General features: G+C 36.9%; 2 protein-coding genes across 2 annotated transcripts in view; one reads left to right on the forward strand and one right to left on the reverse strand.

Annotated features, from left to right (window-relative positions):
- Nucleotides 1-692: 692 nt before the first annotated feature.
- Nucleotides 693-6573, forward strand: serpine3 (serpin peptidase inhibitor, clade E (nexin, plasminogen activator inhibitor type 1), member 3). Its single transcript, XM_016534409.1, has 10 exons — nt 693-912; nt 945-1235; nt 2082-2363; nt 2518-2751; nt 3815-4024; nt 4115-4313; nt 4412-4512; nt 4639-4725; nt 5530-5613; nt 6326-6573. The coding sequence occupies exons 3-10, from the start codon at nt 2099-2101 to the stop codon at nt 6373-6375; spliced, it is 1230 nt and encodes a 409-aa protein (XP_016389895.1). The 5' UTR covers nt 693-912; nt 945-1235; nt 2082-2098; the 3' UTR covers nt 6376-6573.
- A 1080-nt stretch (nt 6574-7653) lies between these two features.
- The window catches only part of LOC107725253 (integrator complex subunit 6-like), a 15858-nt gene continuing 4387 nt past the window's right edge, over nt 7654-19124 (reverse strand). Inside the window, exons 4-18 of the mRNA XM_016534448.1 lie at nt 16932-17021; nt 16414-16597; nt 13701-13826; nt 13084-13232; nt 12776-12928; nt 12510-12642; nt 12182-12276; nt 11971-12081; nt 11671-11886; nt 11302-11428; nt 10958-11100; nt 10697-10868; nt 10137-10475; nt 9677-9770; nt 7654-9237 (exon numbers count right to left, since the gene is read on the reverse strand). Of these exons, the coding sequence (XP_016389934.1) occupies nt 9144-9237; nt 9677-9770; nt 10137-10475; nt 10697-10868; nt 10958-11100; nt 11302-11428; nt 11671-11886; nt 11971-12081; nt 12182-12276; nt 12510-12642; nt 12776-12928; nt 13084-13232; nt 13701-13826; nt 16414-16597; nt 16932-17021 (2226 nt within the window). The 3' untranslated portion in view covers nt 7654-9143. The remainder of the gene's footprint in view (nt 9238-9676; nt 9771-10136; nt 10476-10696; nt 10869-10957; nt 11101-11301; nt 11429-11670; nt 11887-11970; nt 12082-12181; nt 12277-12509; nt 12643-12775; nt 12929-13083; nt 13233-13700; nt 13827-16413; nt 16598-16931; nt 17022-19124) is intronic.

Genomic DNA, 19124 nt, shown 5'->3' on the forward strand with positions numbered 1-19124 from the left:
GTTGGAATACTGGAATTAAAGAATCTGTCTTCTCCACTGACTGCTGCCAAGTTGGTTCTACTAATTAACATGCCATCTGATGGGCACCATCCAAATACCTGATGCTTACTGATCATTTCCCGCTTGCAGTTTACCATGGGAAAAATGTCTCTTCAATCCATTAGGGTCATTTATGGAAACTTTATGGAGACTTTGACAATGTGAATATACAGTTATCTACAACAACGGTTTAAAATAAATGTTCTTTTGTTTCTATCTTAATCAAAGAATCCTGGTTTCCACAAAAATATTAAGTAGCACATCCATCAACTGTGATTATAATGCCTAATAAAAAATCTTGATTACTAAATCGATAAATTAGAATAATTTCTGAAGGATCATGTGACACTGAAGACTGAAAATTTGCCTTTACAGGTATACATTTTATTATAAATATATTAAAAAAGAAAACATTATTTCACAATATTGTTGTTTTAATTTGTTTAAATAAATGCAGCCTGGTGAGTATAACATACTTATTTTATTCAATCAATCAATCAATCAATCAATCAATCAATCAACCAGTCAATCAAAAAACATTTGAACGGTAGTGGCGTGTCTTGGTAATTTTGTAGTCTGAAACAACCCAAAAATATATAGAAATTAGAAAATAGCAAAATAGTTGTTTAAAAAGAGCAAAATGGAAATAGTTGGTTAGACATTTGATTAAGCACATGCAGATGTTAACAGTTTGGTAAAGTTCACACCTTGGCATTGATTACACGGGAATATTAAATGTTAAATGGCATCTCATGCAGAAATGCTGATGTAGCGTGTTGCCCTGTGTTATAGCTGGGATGGCATACTCTATCAAAAGAACAAGTTGCTTGTGTAATGACTTCCTCTCTCTATTATGTGTGTGTGTGTGTGTGTGTGTGTGTGTGTGTGAGGCTGAACTTCTCGAGTGCGGATTTGCTGGTCGAGCGCATGCCTCCTTCTGCCTGGCTCCTTATAGTGCCGGGCGGGAGGCAGGAATTCTGACCGAATGGTACGGACATCGCCGCCGGAGACCACAAACACGAAGCTCTCCCTTTAAACAAGGTCTCATGATCGACAACTCTTTCAATCGGTTGTCCTTGCGTGGAGGATCAGGGCGAACGCACGTCCTCCTCCACTTAAAGCAAAGCGCGTGAGTGACAGTGATAGTGGAGCTGAACATCAGGAGCAGCGGACACTCAAAGAGGACGAGCCGGCAGGTCAGAAGTTCTGAAATATTTGAATTCAATCATAGCCTACATTTCAATTATATTTTGTTTTCATTTTTTTATTATACTTTATATTTTAATTAAAGGCCTATATTTTGTTCGATATCAATATAAATCTATATAAATGTAGTAAGGATTTCTGTTCAGAAGTTTAATTTCATTATTTCTGTATTGTGGTTTACACTGTGTAAATCATTGCAGTGTTTCAATTTGCATTAATATTGGATATATGGATGCTGAGGCATAGTTCACCCAAAAATGAAAATTCTGTCATCATTATTTCAAATTTGACATCTGATAAACATAAAAGAAGATATTTTGATAAATGTCTCAATCATTTTTTTTTAATCCACACAATGGAAATCAATGGTCACAAAAACTATGCGGTTACAACATGCTTCAAAATATCTTCTTTTGTGTTGCACAGAAGAAAGAAAGTCATACAGGTTTGGAATGACATGAGGGTGAGTAAATTATACTTTAATTTTTACATTCATTCAGAATTGAGGCTACGCATCAGTGCAATTAAGATGCTAATCTTAAAAATGAATAAAACCTATTATACAGATTAACCAACTTTAACCTTGCTTGCAAAAGTTGAACTGCTGAAAAGTGGGTGATAGTAGTATTATTTTGTACTGAATCAAGAGTTACACCAACCAAAGTAATTTATTAAGTTTAGATCAATCCCTTGCCTTCTCTTTAATATATATTATATATATATAGAAAGTGAGAGAGAGAGAGAGAGAGATTTCAGCTTTTTCTAGTGTAAGTGAATGCATGATTCATTTTTGAGCTGTTCTGGAAAACGCTTTCCTAATAATTTTGTGTTTGCAGATTTTGACCTGTTGATCATGCATCAGCTGTCTGTGACTTCCCTGATCCTCTGTCTGTGGCTGCTGGAGCACTGTCATGGCAACAGTAGCTTGGGCAACAGCCTCAATGATCTACACACACAGTTTGGCGTCAGCCTCTACCAAACACTCACAGAGACAGAGAACAACTCCAACCTGATCGTGTCTCCAGCCAGTGTCTCGTTGTGTCTGGGTCTTCTGCAGCTCGGTGCCAGGGGAAACACTCTAGCACAACTTGAGGGAACTCTGGGATATGACGTGAATGGTAAGAGGAAACTAGTGACACACCTGTATGTTGTTGTCTTAAATAGTTCAAAATATACATCAGCCATGTCTGACAACCTGCCTACCTGCCACTGTCCAATGCTTGAAAAGTTAACATTACAGTTATGATGATACAAATCATGGTCTCCTCGCAGATGCTCGAGTGCAGGACATTCTGTCTCGGCCACAAGGAGACCTGGGTAATTCCATTGAGGGGGTGCGGCTTCAGCTTGCCAATGCCTTATTTGTCCAGAGTGGTGTGAAACTCCTGCCAGAATTTACCCAGCATGCCTTGGGATGGGGTAACAGTAGTCTACTGAGTGTAAACTTCAGTAATCCAAACCACACTCATAGTCGGCTACAGCAATGGGCACGTTCCCAGAGTAAAGGTGAGCTTGTATTGACTAATAGTAAATGCAGTTTCCCTAAAACCACTAGATATTCATAATTTATATTTAGATTGTCAACAATGTCATTTTAAGTGATGGATATGGCCTACAAAAATACACATAAATATACATAAACATACATTTTTATAACGTTAATTATGTAAATATTGTACATATAATGTAAAATGAAATACTGATTTGAATTTACATATGATTATGACTTTAAAATATAATTATGTAAAATTAAATGTTGGTTTGAATTTAAATATAAGGATGAATTTAAAATATAATTTTGTGTATATATATATATATATACTATGTAAAAAATTAAATATTGATTAAAATGTAAATATATGACTTTTAAATTTAATTTTATAAATATATGATTATAAATTAAATATTGATTTGAATCGAAATATAATTTTGACTTTAAAATACAATTATGTACATGTATTTTATGCCAAATTAGATATTGATTTCAATTGAAATATAATTATGAATTTAAAATATAATTATGTAAATATATGTCAAATTAAACATTGATTTGAATCATGAATTTAAAATATAGCTTCGTAAATTTATATTATGTTAAAGTAAATATTGATTAGAATTTAAATATAATTGACTTAAATATAATTATGTAAATATATGATGTCAAATTAAATATTGTTTTGAACTGAAATATAGTTATGACTGTCAAATATGTAATATATATATATGATTCCAAACTAATATTGATTTCGACAAAAAAGAAAGAAAATCAAAGTTATAAATGAAATAAAGATTATTGAAGTATTTTTACAAGAAAATACTGTTTCATTCTTCCTCGTTCAAAATGTTATGTTTAACTGAATGTGTCACTTGCAATTTTTTGTAATTATTTGTGAATTTTTCACTCAGTTTCAGAGTTGTTTCTACACCAAATATTGGTGCATTTAAATTGTTTTATTATGATAAGACAGATGAAACTAGTATAGTTACAAGTTATGTAGGATATATTGCCTGGAAAGAAGGTTGTATAAATTATTAAGTGTGCAATTAAGTGTATGATTTATTTCTAAAGCTGATGACCATCTCCAGACAAGAGAGGAGCAGGAAGAGGCCTCCAGGCAAGACAGTTTACTGCACATGGCTCTTCTGAGCACAGTGGTGTTTCAAGGTGCCTGGCAGAAACAATTCCTCTTCACTGACACTCAGAACTTGCCCTTCAGCCTCTCAGACGGCAGAACAGTCAAAGTCCCGATGATGTACCAGTCAACCGAAGTCAATATTGGTAAGGGGAGGAACAAGACAGATACCAGTTAGATGGAAGCCTAGACCGTTCTGCTAAGAGCGTATATATTTACCTGTCCACCTGTCTTAGGGCATTTCCGCCTGCCTTCAGAGCAGGAGTACACTGTGCTGGAGCTTCCGTACCTGGATCGCTCACTCAGGCTACTGGTGGCCTTACCTAGTGACCGGAAAACCCCTCTGTCCCAACTGGAAAAGCAGCTCACTGCCCGTGCTGTGGGACTGTGGGATACTGGATTAAGACGCACTAAAATGGATATATTTCTGCCCAGGTAACAGCATGAAAAATATTAATTACTTGTGAACTATTTATATGCAAATGAGATTTAAAATGAATAGTATTTATATCCCTGTCTTGTGTGTATTTTAGGTTTAAGATGCAGAGCAGGTTCAATCTGAAGCCTGTTTTACAGTCTCTCGGTATCTCTGATGTCTTCAGTCCCTCGGCTGCTGATTTTAGAGGCATCTCAGGTAGGAAAGTTAAACCCAAAACAGTTTATACCAGTCATAGATGCTGAGAAATAATCACACATACCATCAGTTTAAATAAATGATTGACTCTGTGAAGATTAAGTCTTCTGTTTAATATGTCTACAGATGGGGAAGGGCTTTTTGTATCAGAGGCTTTCCATGAGGCAAGAATAGAAGTGACAGAGCAAGGGACAAAAGCAGCTTCAGCTACAGGTATGTCACATTTTGCTTGCTGAAAAAAAATGAGTGTGGAAGTTGAAAATAAGAGAAATGTTTAGGAACACCTATAAATATCAAGCACTGTCTGTTTAATGTTAATGAAGACTGATCTAATTCTACATTGAGATACCAACATCATAATATAGACGTGTTACGCCTAAAAAAGGCCTGTTCACACCAAAGATGATAATAGACGACCAAGACGACCATAACAACGATACGGGTATAGTTTAAAAATTTGTTCTAAATGTATAACTACACCACAACTATTATGATAATGACAGAGGAACAATATAGTTGGAATCATTTTCAAAAAAAATTTTTTCCCATCTGATGAAAGACAAAAACATAGACAACCAATCAGAATCTATCCTGCTTTAAAGAGCTTATGCATTTAAAGCAGCCGACGAAAAAACTGCAGCGCATGCTTATAATAAACACAACATTAGCATCCGTTAGTGTGGACACTTATTATAGTTTTCGCTCTTGGTGTGAACAGGCCTCAAGTCCTTGTTAATCTTTCACAAATTAAATAAAGATACCTTATTTAGGGGTCTTGTGTGGTGAAGATGACAGAAGCACACCTGAATACTACGAAATATTAGCCCTGATTTTTTATTATTACTATTTTTTTCCATGATGTAATGTTTTATACACTCTGCAAGGCTACTCCCTGGTGTGTGTGTGTGTACCTGGATGAGAATCAGTTCTAGTCAACAGATAGTTGAACAGTCTGTTCAAGCTGTGAATCGGTTGGGAAATAATGACTGAGCTTTCTTCCTCAATCTTTCTTTTTAGCAATGGTGCTATTGAAAAGATCCCGTTCAGCAGTTTTTAAAGCAGATCGACCATTTCTCTTTATCTTACGGCAGATCAGTACAGGTAAATACTAGAACTATAATTGTCTAAATTAGTATAATTGATAACATGCATTCTTGAAATTACTCTACACTGACACATTAAATTGTACTTATACAGTCCAAACTTTTTTAGGTTAGTAAGATTCTTTAATGTTTTTGACAAAAGTCTCTTAGGCCCACTGGGGCTACATTTATTTAATCAGAGATACAGTAAAAACAGTAATATTGTGAAATATTATTACTATTTAAAAGGTTTATTTAAAACGATTTTCTATTTTGATATGTTTTCAAATGTAATTTATTCCTGTGCTGGCAAAGCTGAATTCATTAGCAGCCATTACTCCGCTCTTCAGTGTCACATGATCCTTCAGAAATCATTTTAATATGCTAATTAGCTGATTTTGTTTAAATCATGATACATTTTTTTTTTCATGATTCTTTGATAAGTAAAACAAAGTTCAAAATAACAATTTATGAATAGCATTATAAAGGTCTAATTTAATAAATCTTTGCTGAATAAAAGTATTAATTTATTTTTAAAAACCCCAAAATGTTTGTAGTGTACCTAAGGGAGAGAATTACATTTACATTAAGGAATTGAGCAGAATCTGCAAAATCTGCTCAATAAAGTGATCATCATAAACAATGTTAATAATGTACGTAAATGCATACAGATCTGCATGACATCCGTTTTGTGACAGAGTCAGTTTAATTTGTAGGTTTTTATTCCACAGGTTCATTGCTGTTTATAGGTCGAGTTCTGAATCCAGCCGAGATGTCTTGAGATGATACATGCAATCACAACTGCTTCAAATGATAAACACACATAGGTGGATACATTTGCATGATTTTGCCAAAACTCACCCCTCCTCCCTCATGGGTGGGGGGTCAGAGGGATATCTGAAGACCGTTAGGAGGGTTCACTGATGTTTCAGGAAGAGGGACGAGACTTTTGTACATATCTGTAAATAAAATTATTACATCAGGGTTTTTGCACTTCAAAGCGTCTGTTGTCATTTTTCCCCTCTGCCCTCAATAAATGTCCTAAATTCTGATGGAAATGTTTGGTTACCATCATTTACTGATTTCATGGAGCTCAGAATTAAGAATTCTTTCAGTATTAAACCACACATTGACTGCTCATGAATAACTGTTGAATTGTGTGAGATCTAGAACCAAAACTCACCAAGTAGCTACAGCTGTCTGTTTCATACATCATTTTAAAGGGATAGTTCACCCAAAAATGAAAATTCTGTCATTAATTACTCACCCTCATGTCGTTCCAAACCCGTAAGACCTTCGTTTATCTTTGGAACACAACTGAAGATATTTTCGAATGAAATTCAAGAGCTTTCTGACCCTGCATAGACAGTAACATAACCGACACGTTCAAGGCCCAGAAAGGTAGTAAGGACATTGTTAAAATAGTCCATGTGACATCAGTGGTTTAACCGTAATATTATGAAGCTACGAGAATACTTTTTGTGCTCAAAGAAAACAAAAATAACGACTTCAATCAACAATTTCTTCTCTTCCATGTCAGTCCTTGCCACGCATTCAGGAGAGTACGATGCATGCGTGTGGTGCTGCTGACGCAGGAGCCGGCGTTCTGATGTAAAACATCCATCTCTCTTTGTTCATCGTCTGTATATTCTGGTCTAAACAAGTCAGTCATCCTCTCTGTCAAAATCTTCAGATATGTTTACAAAGACTGTTTTATGTACAGTGTGCATCTTCTTCTGCTTGTAAACAAGGTACAGCGCATCCGGATTCTGTCAGAACGCCAGCTCCTGCGTCAGCAGCATCACACGCATACGTCGTGGTACTCTCATGAACACGTGGAAAAGACTGACATGGAAGAGAAGAAATTGTTGATTTCATCAAAAATATCTTAATTTGTGTTCCGAAGTTGGAATGACATGAGGGTGAAAAAGTAATGACAGAATTTTCATTTTTGGGTGAACTATCTCTTTAAGTTCTGTGGTTAGCAATATAAAAGGGAAAAAAAAAAATCACATGGCGAGCCACTTGAATCTTTATCCCTGCAAAGTGATGGGTTTAAGTGAATGGAAAACACAATGAACATGGGAAGATTTGCAATCTTTTTAATGACATTGTGCCACTGAGAAATTAATGACAGAAAAATGTCATTTATTTACATGACTATTAACAGTGTAAAATAGACTTTATTCAAATACATACAAAACAGGATTTCCACCAAAACACTCTTTTAAATAATATTTTCAATGTCATTATGTACATATATACAGCATAATAAAAATACTTTTTAAAGAAGCCTTTTGTCTTTATCAATAACATTTATGGAAAAGATTTGGTCCCTGGTGCAGGGTTAAGAGGGTGAGATACACAAAGACAGATTAAAAAAAAAACTAAGGGATACTGAATATTTGGCAGTAATGTAGGAATACATTAGCAGCAACATGCCATGTCAATGAATAAGTGGCTCTTAACTCAATCCTGAATGATTAAATATTAACGTTACATCATTTTGGTGTTTCATTACTATGGTTTCATTACATCTGGTTGTTGCTTCAGTAAATCAAATTCAGAACTCTGCAAAACTGTCATTTGCAATTTTTAGTCAAGAGATAAAGAATAGTTCAGATGCGATACAGTCCTTTTTCACATAAGTTTGTCATGGTTATGTGGTCTGAAAACCACATGACATGGTACAGAATGTCTTTTGCTAAAGGCAAAACAGTTGCTTGAATCCATGGTTAATGATGGGTGGTGGCAAATTTGTTTTTATAGATTAAAAAAAAAGAACTACGCTTTTGTGAAAGGAGAAAGAGCTTTTTAAGAATATTGGGAAAACTAAATTCCAGAAAGATGTTCCTCTGCTGCCAAATGCCAAATCATTTGCAACATCATTCCTGAGATGAGTTATTTTACAAACAACAAATGACTTTTGGAGTGTGCAAGTCTACTTTAATTATAAAACCTCAAAGTCACTCAAACCTCCAACATTAAAGAATGGCTTGGTAACTCGCCTTTTAATTGGTGTAGAATATTGCGGATTTAATTGCTTTATTAGAGAGATCCAACCTAACAAAAGTGATTTCGAGTAAATCGTCTGTCTTGGCTGAGACTGAATGCTGCAGTGAGTTCGCTGAGGCACAATTCCCGACTGAACTTAAAGGAAAACATTTATATAAGTGATCAATTCCACGTGTGAAAATGTCACGGGACTATGGGGAGAATACAAAAACGCAAAATGAGCAAGGAGGATGCCAATGCCTTTCAACCACTTCTCTTTGGCACAATTAGATGGGAAAAAAATACCTTAAAAAAAAAAAACCTTAAAAAAAGATAAGAAAAAGAAAGAGCAGTGCATGCTTATGACCATTTGTTATAGAAGGAGCAACTTCTCCCATTTCACGCAGTCCTGAGGTTTAGCAATATCCCATCAAGTCCTGATTGATAAAATCAGCTTCAATACTGATAAAAACTGGAGACACACAAGTCCTAAATTGCATTACATAAATAGTGCAGATAAACGCGCGAGTCCTTCAAGTAGGACAGATGGAGTGCTCAGAAACCGTCCAGATGATTCATGCTGTTGGCTCTTAAGTGAATCTCCTCCAAGAAGTTCTCCAGCTGCTCAATCAAGACCCTCTTCTTAAACCTGCGCACACACACACACACACACGACGCATGTAATTTAATTAGTAATTAGAGCTTTGCCTATAAAAACATCATGGGGTTATTTATATGAATAAAAAAAATTATATATAAAAAATAAATAAATAAAAAGTGTAATTTTGGGTTTGAACATTAAGTCCAAAGTATACTTCGGTTTTGAATGCTTATATATGTACTGCTGAGCATGTACTGAAAGTATAGTCTATTTGATAGCACACAAACGCAGACCATAGACACGTGCACTAAAATAAAATAAAAAATGACAAAAAAACTAAACACTTTGTACTCATTTAAACTAGAGCTGTGAAAGTTAGAGAATGCTTAAAAAAAGGAAGTATACTTGGGGCTTTAACCTTTATACAAATACCAGTATGTAGAGTTAGCATCTACTTTAAAAATCTGCATTTGAATCTGGAGTTTACCTGGCAGCCTCTTTGATTATGCTCTGCAGGAAGATCAGACGTGTTTCCAAACTGCCCTGGATTTGCTTAAGGAGGTAGAAGATTTTCTCATAACCTGCATTAAGACGAAGGAAAAAAGGACATCGGGGGAGAAGAATGATTTGATGTATGGTGTTATGAGCAATGACAAAAAACAAGTGTAAAACCAAAGGAACAAATGAATTTCCTAAAGCCTGTAATTTTCATTACAATGTAAAAATAAAAATGACAAATGGAAACCAGCTGTAACAATGTTACAGATTTGCACATGTAGCAAAAGCAGCAAGCATGGCCAGTTGATTTCACAAGGCCCAAGACAAATCGTTTGTGGGAGGTCACCCCCTCCTTCGCTTATTGGACACCATCCAGTAAAGAGCATCAGGAGAGGAAATGAGAGTCAAGTAGCAGATATCTGCACATGTATGTGTGTGCTGTTACTCACGTCTGCCAGGTTTCCTGATCTCCTTGGTGATGAGCACTCGGAGTTCAGAGTTCAGTTCCTGGCTCTCTTGGTTTCTGATCTTCTTCAGCTGGCAGGGGGAAGGGAAGAGGCATGGGGCCTCCTCTTCACCCTCGCTGCCCAGAGACAACTCACTATCGCTGGACTGGCCGTTCTCCTGCACTCTGTCCTGCTGGTTCTCACCCTCATCCAGCTGAAGGTGGTTCCTCTGCTGGATCGGTTCAGACTCGGGCACAGGACTCAGCTCCATGTCTGAGTTGCGGTCTGACTCGACATGGTTGGTGATGTGATTGCCCAATTCTGTGTGATCACTATCTGGAGCTGTTGAAACATGCATAAAACTGGAGCTTCAAAGTTTTGGTCATGACAAATGGGACAGAATCAGGGTGAGGAAATGAGAGGATTTTATTTTCTGAATGAATTACTATTTAAATTTTACTAATAGAATTGCCAAAGGAGTTGATAAGAAACCAGAATTAAGTGGAATGATTCCCAGACCGGCTACTAAAGGCTTTTTCTGCACGTGTGTGCTGGTTACTTACTTCTGGGTGGTGTTTTGGGAGGTGTATATGCCCGTCCCAGCTGAAGCAGCGGAGACATACAGCGCCTGCGTTTGGGGGCCCCTCCTCCAGCAGGACTACTGGATTCTCCAGGACGTTTGCCTTTGCTTTGAGTACCAGTAACAAATTCATCTGCCTCATCTACCATCATCGCCTGACACGGAGAGAAGAGAAAAACAGTTATTTGCCTGAAAGTCAAATCTATATACTGCTTCTTTTTGAAAGCCATAGATCTAAAGGTACCTTCTTGTCCAATTTGAAGGGGTTACCAAAGGTGTGCAAACGTTTAGGCTGATCGGGGTCTGCTTCTCTTAGAGGGGATGGGCAATGCTTCAAGTAGTCCTGATAGTTGCCCATCTGAGCTATAGGAACACTGTGCAGCTGATCTAGAAAAATATTGATTATAAAAATACATAAATAACGTTCAAAATGTACCATGTAAATAGCATCATGAGCATAACCTTATCAGATAAAAAAGCTCACGATTCTTTTGGAAATCAGAAGCTAAATCTGATTGAGCAAATCACCCAGATACTCAAGAAACTGCTCTAAGAAAATCAATAACCATTCATGGCTGTCAGTGTTACCTTGATCTTGTCCTTTCAGAATGCAGATGCTGGCGTGCAGAAGGTTCCGCCTCATGCGGCTCAGCTGGTCTAGCAGATGAGATCTGGGGATATCATAGGGGTTCCGCAGTCCTTGTGGTTTTAATGCCTGTACGAAAAGAGAAGGAAACAGGAGAATGGCAAAGATAAGTGATCTAATTTGGTGAGAACTGACCATGAATCATTTGCTCAGTACTGTTGAAATACTAGGTTAGGCATAAAACATGATTCTAAACTGCAAATGTGCCATATGTAAAACACTTGCACTCAATTCCAGCCCTAAAAAAAAAACATTAAATATTAATCTCACTCTGACTTAAGTTAAATTGAGAATTGTGAATATATACGTACTTTATTCAGAGCAGCTAGTTGAAAGCCAGCAAACTCCTTGGTGTTTGCCTCCATTGGCAGAGCTGGCCCATCTCCCATGATACTGTGCAGTAGCTGCGTAAAATCTTTCCTGTGGGCCAGAGAGAGGGCGGAGCTTCTGCAGCGAAGTTTAATCCCGCCTTCTAGTGACGCCTTTTTTCCTACTAATGCACAAACTCTGTCAGCCTCCATCTTTGCCTGTAATATACACAATATAATACAAAACTTCATGAAGCACTTTTAAGAATAAAGATTATACAAACAAGCAATGTTAGATCATACCTGCTGACTCAGCTTTTTGAGATAAGACACAACACTATAACTTAGACCATACTCCATGTTGTCAGCCAACAGATTTGGAGCTCCCATCATTCTTAGTGCTTTCCGCAGGGCCTGGGTGAATCAGGATGAAAAAAACTAAACTTGAATGCATTCCAAAAGATACCATCACACTGTTTTAATGTTAAAACAAATTATTGATTCTATTACTTACAGTGATATAGTAGGGCGGGACTGTTTTAAGATAGTTTTCAAAAGATTGTCGCCACTTCGCTGGAGGCTTGAACTTATGCACAGTAATCAAGTCATCTATAAAAGATAAACACTGTTACATATGACACTGTTATATCCATTCACATTCAAAGAAAACTAGTGGCTAGTTTTGTTCTAGTTTGGTAGAATAAAATATCAAACAAACTAATTTTTTACTTGCCAAGATTTTAAAGACGAGACAGAACTAGAGAAAAACTGACCAATTCTTTATATGAATTATTCATTTCATACCTCCATATGATAAATTAGACGTTACTAATAAAGCTTACCAAGCAAAGGCAGCACCACAGGGTAGTTATAGGGCATGACAAACAGGTTGACACAGTTAAGAGCTGTGCTGGCCTTCAGATAACCAAACGGCTGCCCGAGTTCTCCATATTTAGCACTGTTACACACAAAAACCTGAGATAGAATAAAACAGCAATTAACATTCAGCCATAGCGGGAGTGCAGGTTAGTGTTGTCAGAGAACATACAGCCTATATGTTGCCTGACAAGTGTGTTTAACTGTGCTTAAAGACTGATACGAGCAGTACCTGCCAGCAGGTGTGCGGTGATTTCCTCTCCAGTATGTACTGAGTGAGCGGAGAAGGCTCTAGCTCGTACTTGTCAAAGGGCACTTTATCCACCACCATGGGCTCTGAATCAACACATGAAAACTTCACCTGCGGGTGAGCTGCACGTGGAGGCTGCAGAGGGACAGAGTCAAATGAGTAGACAGTACACTTACAAGGCTTACAAGTTTTCATTACACTAGAAAAACCAACAGAGCATATACACATTACATTAGATATAAAACAGACTGAACAGATGGTAGAGCGTACTGAAACAAGTTTTCTCATACCAAAGTAGGAGAGTTCTGGTCAGGCCAAAAGGACTCTGGGATAGGCCAATGACCAACTGGAACACCAGTTTTAGGGTTAGGTCTGACATAGATCATCTTATGACAGCTGTGCCATGATTGAGGTCCATACTTCATTTCTATTGGGCCATCTGGGTAAAACAGAGTAGTGCCATTATTAATGGCCTGGTTTAAAGTTTTTGTAAAGCATACACTACCATTCAAAAGTTTGGTATCAGTAAGTTTTTTTTGTTTGTTAAGAACTTAAATCGATCAAACATGACAACGATTTTGAAATTGTTACAAAAAGCTGAATAATCACAGGAATAAGTTACATTTTAAAAAATACTAAAATAAATTTTTTAAAATTGTAATAATTTCTCAATATTAGTGTTTTTACTGTATTTCTACTGTGTAAATTACATAATGTCTTCTGTAGCTGAAAAGTGATCATGTTTGAATACTAAAATAGCAACTTTCTCCATTGGATTTATGATGTATCCATCTATCCACCCACCAATTTTGGTCACAGCCAAAATTGATAAATAGCAGTTTTATAATTAACAGGCGCTTCCCTGAAATACAGAAAATATAATTACAAAAACCAGGACCTCCTTTACCTTCAGTAGGTGGAGGATCAGGTCCAGTCTTCTCAAAATTAATGACCACACCACTCTGGATTTTCTGCACCAGAGACTCCAGACACTGGATCAGCATTCTCTGGGAAAATACGCTGTATGAGCGGCCTAAACACAGAGCAGAAAAAGAAAACAGTTAAAAGACGTTTAGCAATTGCATCTGACATGTAAGCTTTAACTTAAGTGCTTACATGTAAATTTTATCCACAACTATTCATATTTGAAGTAACTTAATACTGTCTGGTTTTAGATTAAACCATTTCATGTGGCCAGTTCATTGGCAGGTCACAGCTATTTAAATATGCATGCACACTTGCTACATAGTAGCCGCACTACTGTGTATACTGTATTTTATCAGCATGAGAGGACAGACGTTGTTCCTCTCTCTATAGTGAAGTTCAGTTCATCTCTATTACACAGCTGTGTTAGTCAGCACACGCCAGTCCAGCAGAATAATATAATACAGTCTCTTCAATTCACAATTCAAACACCATTTCACAGCACTTAAACACGACCCGACAGGTACGACCTGACATTTACGCCGCAGGGAATGTACAGCTTTTTAAAGAGCGGCCTAAATTGCCTCTATAACCTCAAACCAATAAATATCCCATTCAAAATGTTATTTTAAATGCAAAAAAAGACAAAAGACAGAAAAAAACTAAATCTTGTGATCTTAAAACATACTTGCTCATGAACAATTCTCTCTCAACACACTTATAACCAAATTCTTCTGACTTCATAAGGATCATGAGACCCCTTTGCAGAGGGGCTATACAGCAGTGATGTTAATTCTTCTTTGCGTTAGGGCTGTACAAAAAAAAAATAAAAATTTAATAAATTAAAATAAAAAATAAAAAAATCGAATTTCGAATATTCGTTGAATAAAAAAAATAAATAAAAAAATCCAAATTCGAATGCAAAAACGTTGCATTCGAATTTAAGGTCTGCGTCAGCTGTCAGGCAGCCTTATCAGTGGCGCACGAGATGCGATGACGATGTATGTGTCATTGATTGCATTTGAATGCTTTTGTTGGCCTATCCAGTTGAACCCACTAGATGCGGCGCTGCTATGTTGTTCATTCATATATTGCGGAAAACGAGAGCATCAGTGTGGAGAAGATGTTGTTTACGGTGAAACTGAAACCAAGCCGTTCACGCAGAACGCATATTTATCACATTTTCTAAAGGAACATCTATCAGCGTTGCAATCGCGACTCGCAGAGAGCGGCATGTTTAGAAAGCCATATAAAATTAATGCAAGTTCAACTTTTAAAAAACATGTCTAAAGACGTTATGGCGGTTTTTCCCCATCCCACTGTATCTCATGTTTTTAAATGAAGAAAGTAGCCTACTCTTTGTGATTGCTTTTCGGTCCATTGTATTAAACTATACATACATACATGCATGGTGCTGTTTTTTTTTCTTTTTCTAATTGTTTAAGCAACTTTATTAATTATATATGGTTTATAAACATTATTTTAAACATTATGCACTTTTTTTCAAAGATAGTCGTTATTTTATTACGCTTTGAAGAAATGTGCATAATATTTTGCTCAATGCACCCTCTTGTGGCCTCAGGAGAGAAGCCAAAAGCTTTTTTCCCCCTAACTGAAATTATGCCTTTTAAATCTGAATATAATTCGAATTTTGATAATATTTAAGTAGAAAATTAGAATTTAGTTTTTCAGTCATTTTGACAGCCCTAATGCTCAGGAGAGAAGCCAAAAGCTTTTTTCCCCCTAACTGAAATTATGCCTTTTAAATTCGAATATAATTCGAATTTTGATCATATTTAAGTAGAAAATTCGACTTTAGTTTTTCAGTCATTTTGACAGCCCTACTTTGCATTCAGATTCTTTTCCCCAAAAACGGGTTCTTTTGGACAGTTTGTTCACGTAATCTCGCAATGACGTCACATATATGCAATGCTATTATTAAAGCACCCATTAATTGTGAATGCAGATGTTTTACATGTCTAAAATATATAAATTGAATAAACTAGTTTTACCTCACTTTTTACATAAAGAAACTTAAATTTTGCCCGCTTATTCAGTCAACTACTCAGTTCACTCATGATTGTATCAGCAGCTCATCAGTTCTGCGTGGACATGTCAGAGACTGAAAGTTTCCGCAGTTCAGTGTATTGGAGACTCAAGAACTGTTGTAGCCATTCACCAACTCATGACTCCAGAGAGAATCTTACTAGTGTTGACTCTAAACTGCTGCCATCAGACCACTGTTACATTTCCTGTTATGCGTTTTATTTCTTATACTTTATACTATTCATTAAAAGACATTAGCAACATTAATTTTGCCTCCTTTTCTCGAAACCCTCATCAGAGAGTTCGCATGTCAGACATATCCAAAAGATAATGTTCTCAGTTTAGTGTACTGTTGGAGTAACTGAGTGCTGTTTAGAATGAGATTTGGGCTGACTCGAGCTGTGAAGTCTTTCAGACGGTTCAGTTCAATTACTGGTTTATCCAGTTCATTTAAAAAAAAAAAAAAAACAGTTCAAAAGAACCAGACATCACTACTATACAGCATCTAGCACTAGAAATACAAAATACATTGCCAGCAGACTTCATTTGAGTTCACTTCCAACACATGGAGTTCATTAACTTCTCTATTCCACACATTTGTCTTTTAGTAATAAAATTTTCACTTATAAATAGCTAAAATGCATACACACCCCCAGTGACCTCACACATGGGTGTAATAGGGGATGGATCAAGTGGAACTCCACCCATTGGTTCAGGGTCAGGAGAGGTGTGGCCTGGAATGCGGAGTACTAAAGAGAAGAGTCGCTGGTCCCATCGGAAGGGCTCTTTGGTCAGCTCACTGCCGGGCAACGGTGTTGTCAGGGGCAAATGTAACTGGAGCAGAGAAATAGAATTAATTAATTCACATATCAGCACATAAATGGAAAAATCCCTGCGGGAAAAAAATTCTTTAGGAGACATTGATTATTGCTCATTTTATCAGCTACAGACAGTTACTTTTACAGATCTGCAAGTCATACTGTCAAAGAGAACAATGGAAGTAAGATATGGAAAGGAAGGAGTGAACGATATCAAGAGGAAAAGTTTAAGTGGAAAGAACAAGCAGGAAATAGAAAGTACAAAAACAAAATAGGAAACCCATAACTAGAGAGGACGGCCATCACAGAGGAAATCCTCAAAGTCCGGCCCATACTGACACCCGACCCACCTCGTCTTGTACACCAGAACTGCCGGTCAGCTTGCTGCCATCAGTTATGGCCACAATGATAGCAGGCTCCAAGAAAAAAGGGTTCCTACCCTGCAAAAGACAAGACAATATAAATCATTATAAAACAATAACCATAAAAAACTGAGCACCAGCAGAGGAGCTCATTGGAGAAAGGCATCGCTTGAAATACACACTGTTTTTGATGTTAACAATACGGTAGTTACACTGATTTTATTACACAAACCGAAAATATGGCACATATGCACTGATAAAATAATGCATAACCAATCATTTAAACGGTCTGTTTTGTCAATGATTACACTTAATTATATCTTCAGCACAGTGCAGTTTTATTTTCAGAGTCATTTCTGAAACAAATACATAAACCAGAAACCAAGAGAGATCCATTACTAAGTATTCACAATAAAAACTCACAAAATCTCTGAAAAATTCCAGATCATGTGGATTCCTATTGCAATGACTGGATTTCACCTGCGAAATCCACCTAACAGCAGTAAATGTGAATGGTAAAGGAACAAGGGCTGTGAAAAAATTAAAATTACATGAAAGGTGATATAATTCAATTTAATTAATTGGCATATCAATATCTGCCGTCAAATGAAGAGAATTCAAATGTATGCAAATAGCATAGACTTGGGCTAATAAATAAACACCCAGAACACCAAAGCAACGCCCTTACAGCCAGCCACACAGTAATGTGCTTAAAACCAATCAGAACATTTGGTTAGGGCTGCACGATTATGACAAAAATCATAATTGTTGATTATTCCCTTGAAATTGTAACTGCGGTTATTAATTACGATTATCACAATTTACAGTGAATGATGTTTATACCACTGTTTGAAGCAACTGCATGCCATATTTTTATATGAAAATAACAAATCTGAAAAAAAAAAAAAAACTAACTTAGGCTTGCTGCGATAGTTGGTGTTGACTGTGTTAAGCTACAACACCGGTTACGTCACTTACCCACCATGACACCCCCGCCTCCCCTTTTTGTCTTTTTTAATAGTAATAAAAATCATTTAGTTCAGTTAGAGAACAGACACTACAATTAAAAACTGAACGTGGCTGCTCAATGCAGCGTGCCGAAAGACAGTCGCATCATAGATCAGCAGCAGGAGTCAAATTTTATCTATCAAGTGAGGCGAGTGAGTCGAGCTGATTGACGAGAGTGAGGTGAGACAGACAAGACGATGGCGGTTTTAGTTTAAGATTTAGTTTCAAAACGAAATGCAAAAGCGCCTAGCTGACTGGCAATATTTTTTTTATTTTTTTTTACATTCGTTTCTTATTTGGTTCCACAGTGTTTACTCATTTTTATTTTAAACTGTGTATTTTTTATTTATTTTTTTACATTAGTTTCTTATTTGGTTCCACAGTGTTTGCTCATTTTTACTTTATTTAAACTTTGTGTATTTTTTTTTATTTTATTTTACATCAAGGTGTATATATATTAGGGGTGGAACGATACATGTATTCATAATTTCATACCGAACCGTCACGGTACGGACATCTCGGTTTGGTGCATGAGGCCTTACAACGAATACAGGCAATTCACCCCCAATCCAGAAGGGGGCGCCCGCAGCAATGCAATGCTGTTTGATAAACGGCCGCCAGCAGAAGAACAGCGAATGCCATGAGTTGCGCAGGAGCGGCAACCTCCCGCTCTCTCTCATGAAGCCAACAAGGAAGTGACTTAAACTGTAATTTGTCAACTGGCCGCTAGAGGCTGGCTGCAAAAGGGAGTCAATCCCATAGACTCCCCATGTTAAAATGCCCAACTTTACAGCAGAAAAAAAACGTTTACAGCCTGGTTCAAAAAATTATTTTGGTCTATATAGCTAATTTTGCCCTTCATGACAGCTGTGAGGGGGGTGAATTTTTTTATAACTCATCCGTTTAAATTATATTAAGCCTTAAAGTTCTGCATAATTAAGGGCGTGGCGACGAGTGACAGGTGGATTGCTGCTGCTGTCGCCACCGTCGAGCTAGGTGGGCGTGGTTTCAGCAGCCAGCTCCCGCCTCTTTGCCCATTTTCGATTATCTGGGAGTGACGCGCTGCCAAGATGGCCACGGCTGACTCCGCCTACTTTAGGCTTCAAAATGCTCGTCGGAAGTCTACGGGTTACGTCACAGACACTACGTCCATGTTTTTATACAGTCTATGAT

This window comes from Sinocyclocheilus rhinocerous, unplaced genomic scaffold (genome assembly GCF_001515625.1).
Source record: "Sinocyclocheilus rhinocerous isolate Xijiao unplaced genomic scaffold, SAMN03320098_v1.1 scaffold3807, whole genome shotgun sequence".
Lineage (NCBI taxonomy): Eukaryota > Metazoa > Chordata > Actinopteri > Cypriniformes > Cyprinidae > Sinocyclocheilus > Sinocyclocheilus rhinocerous.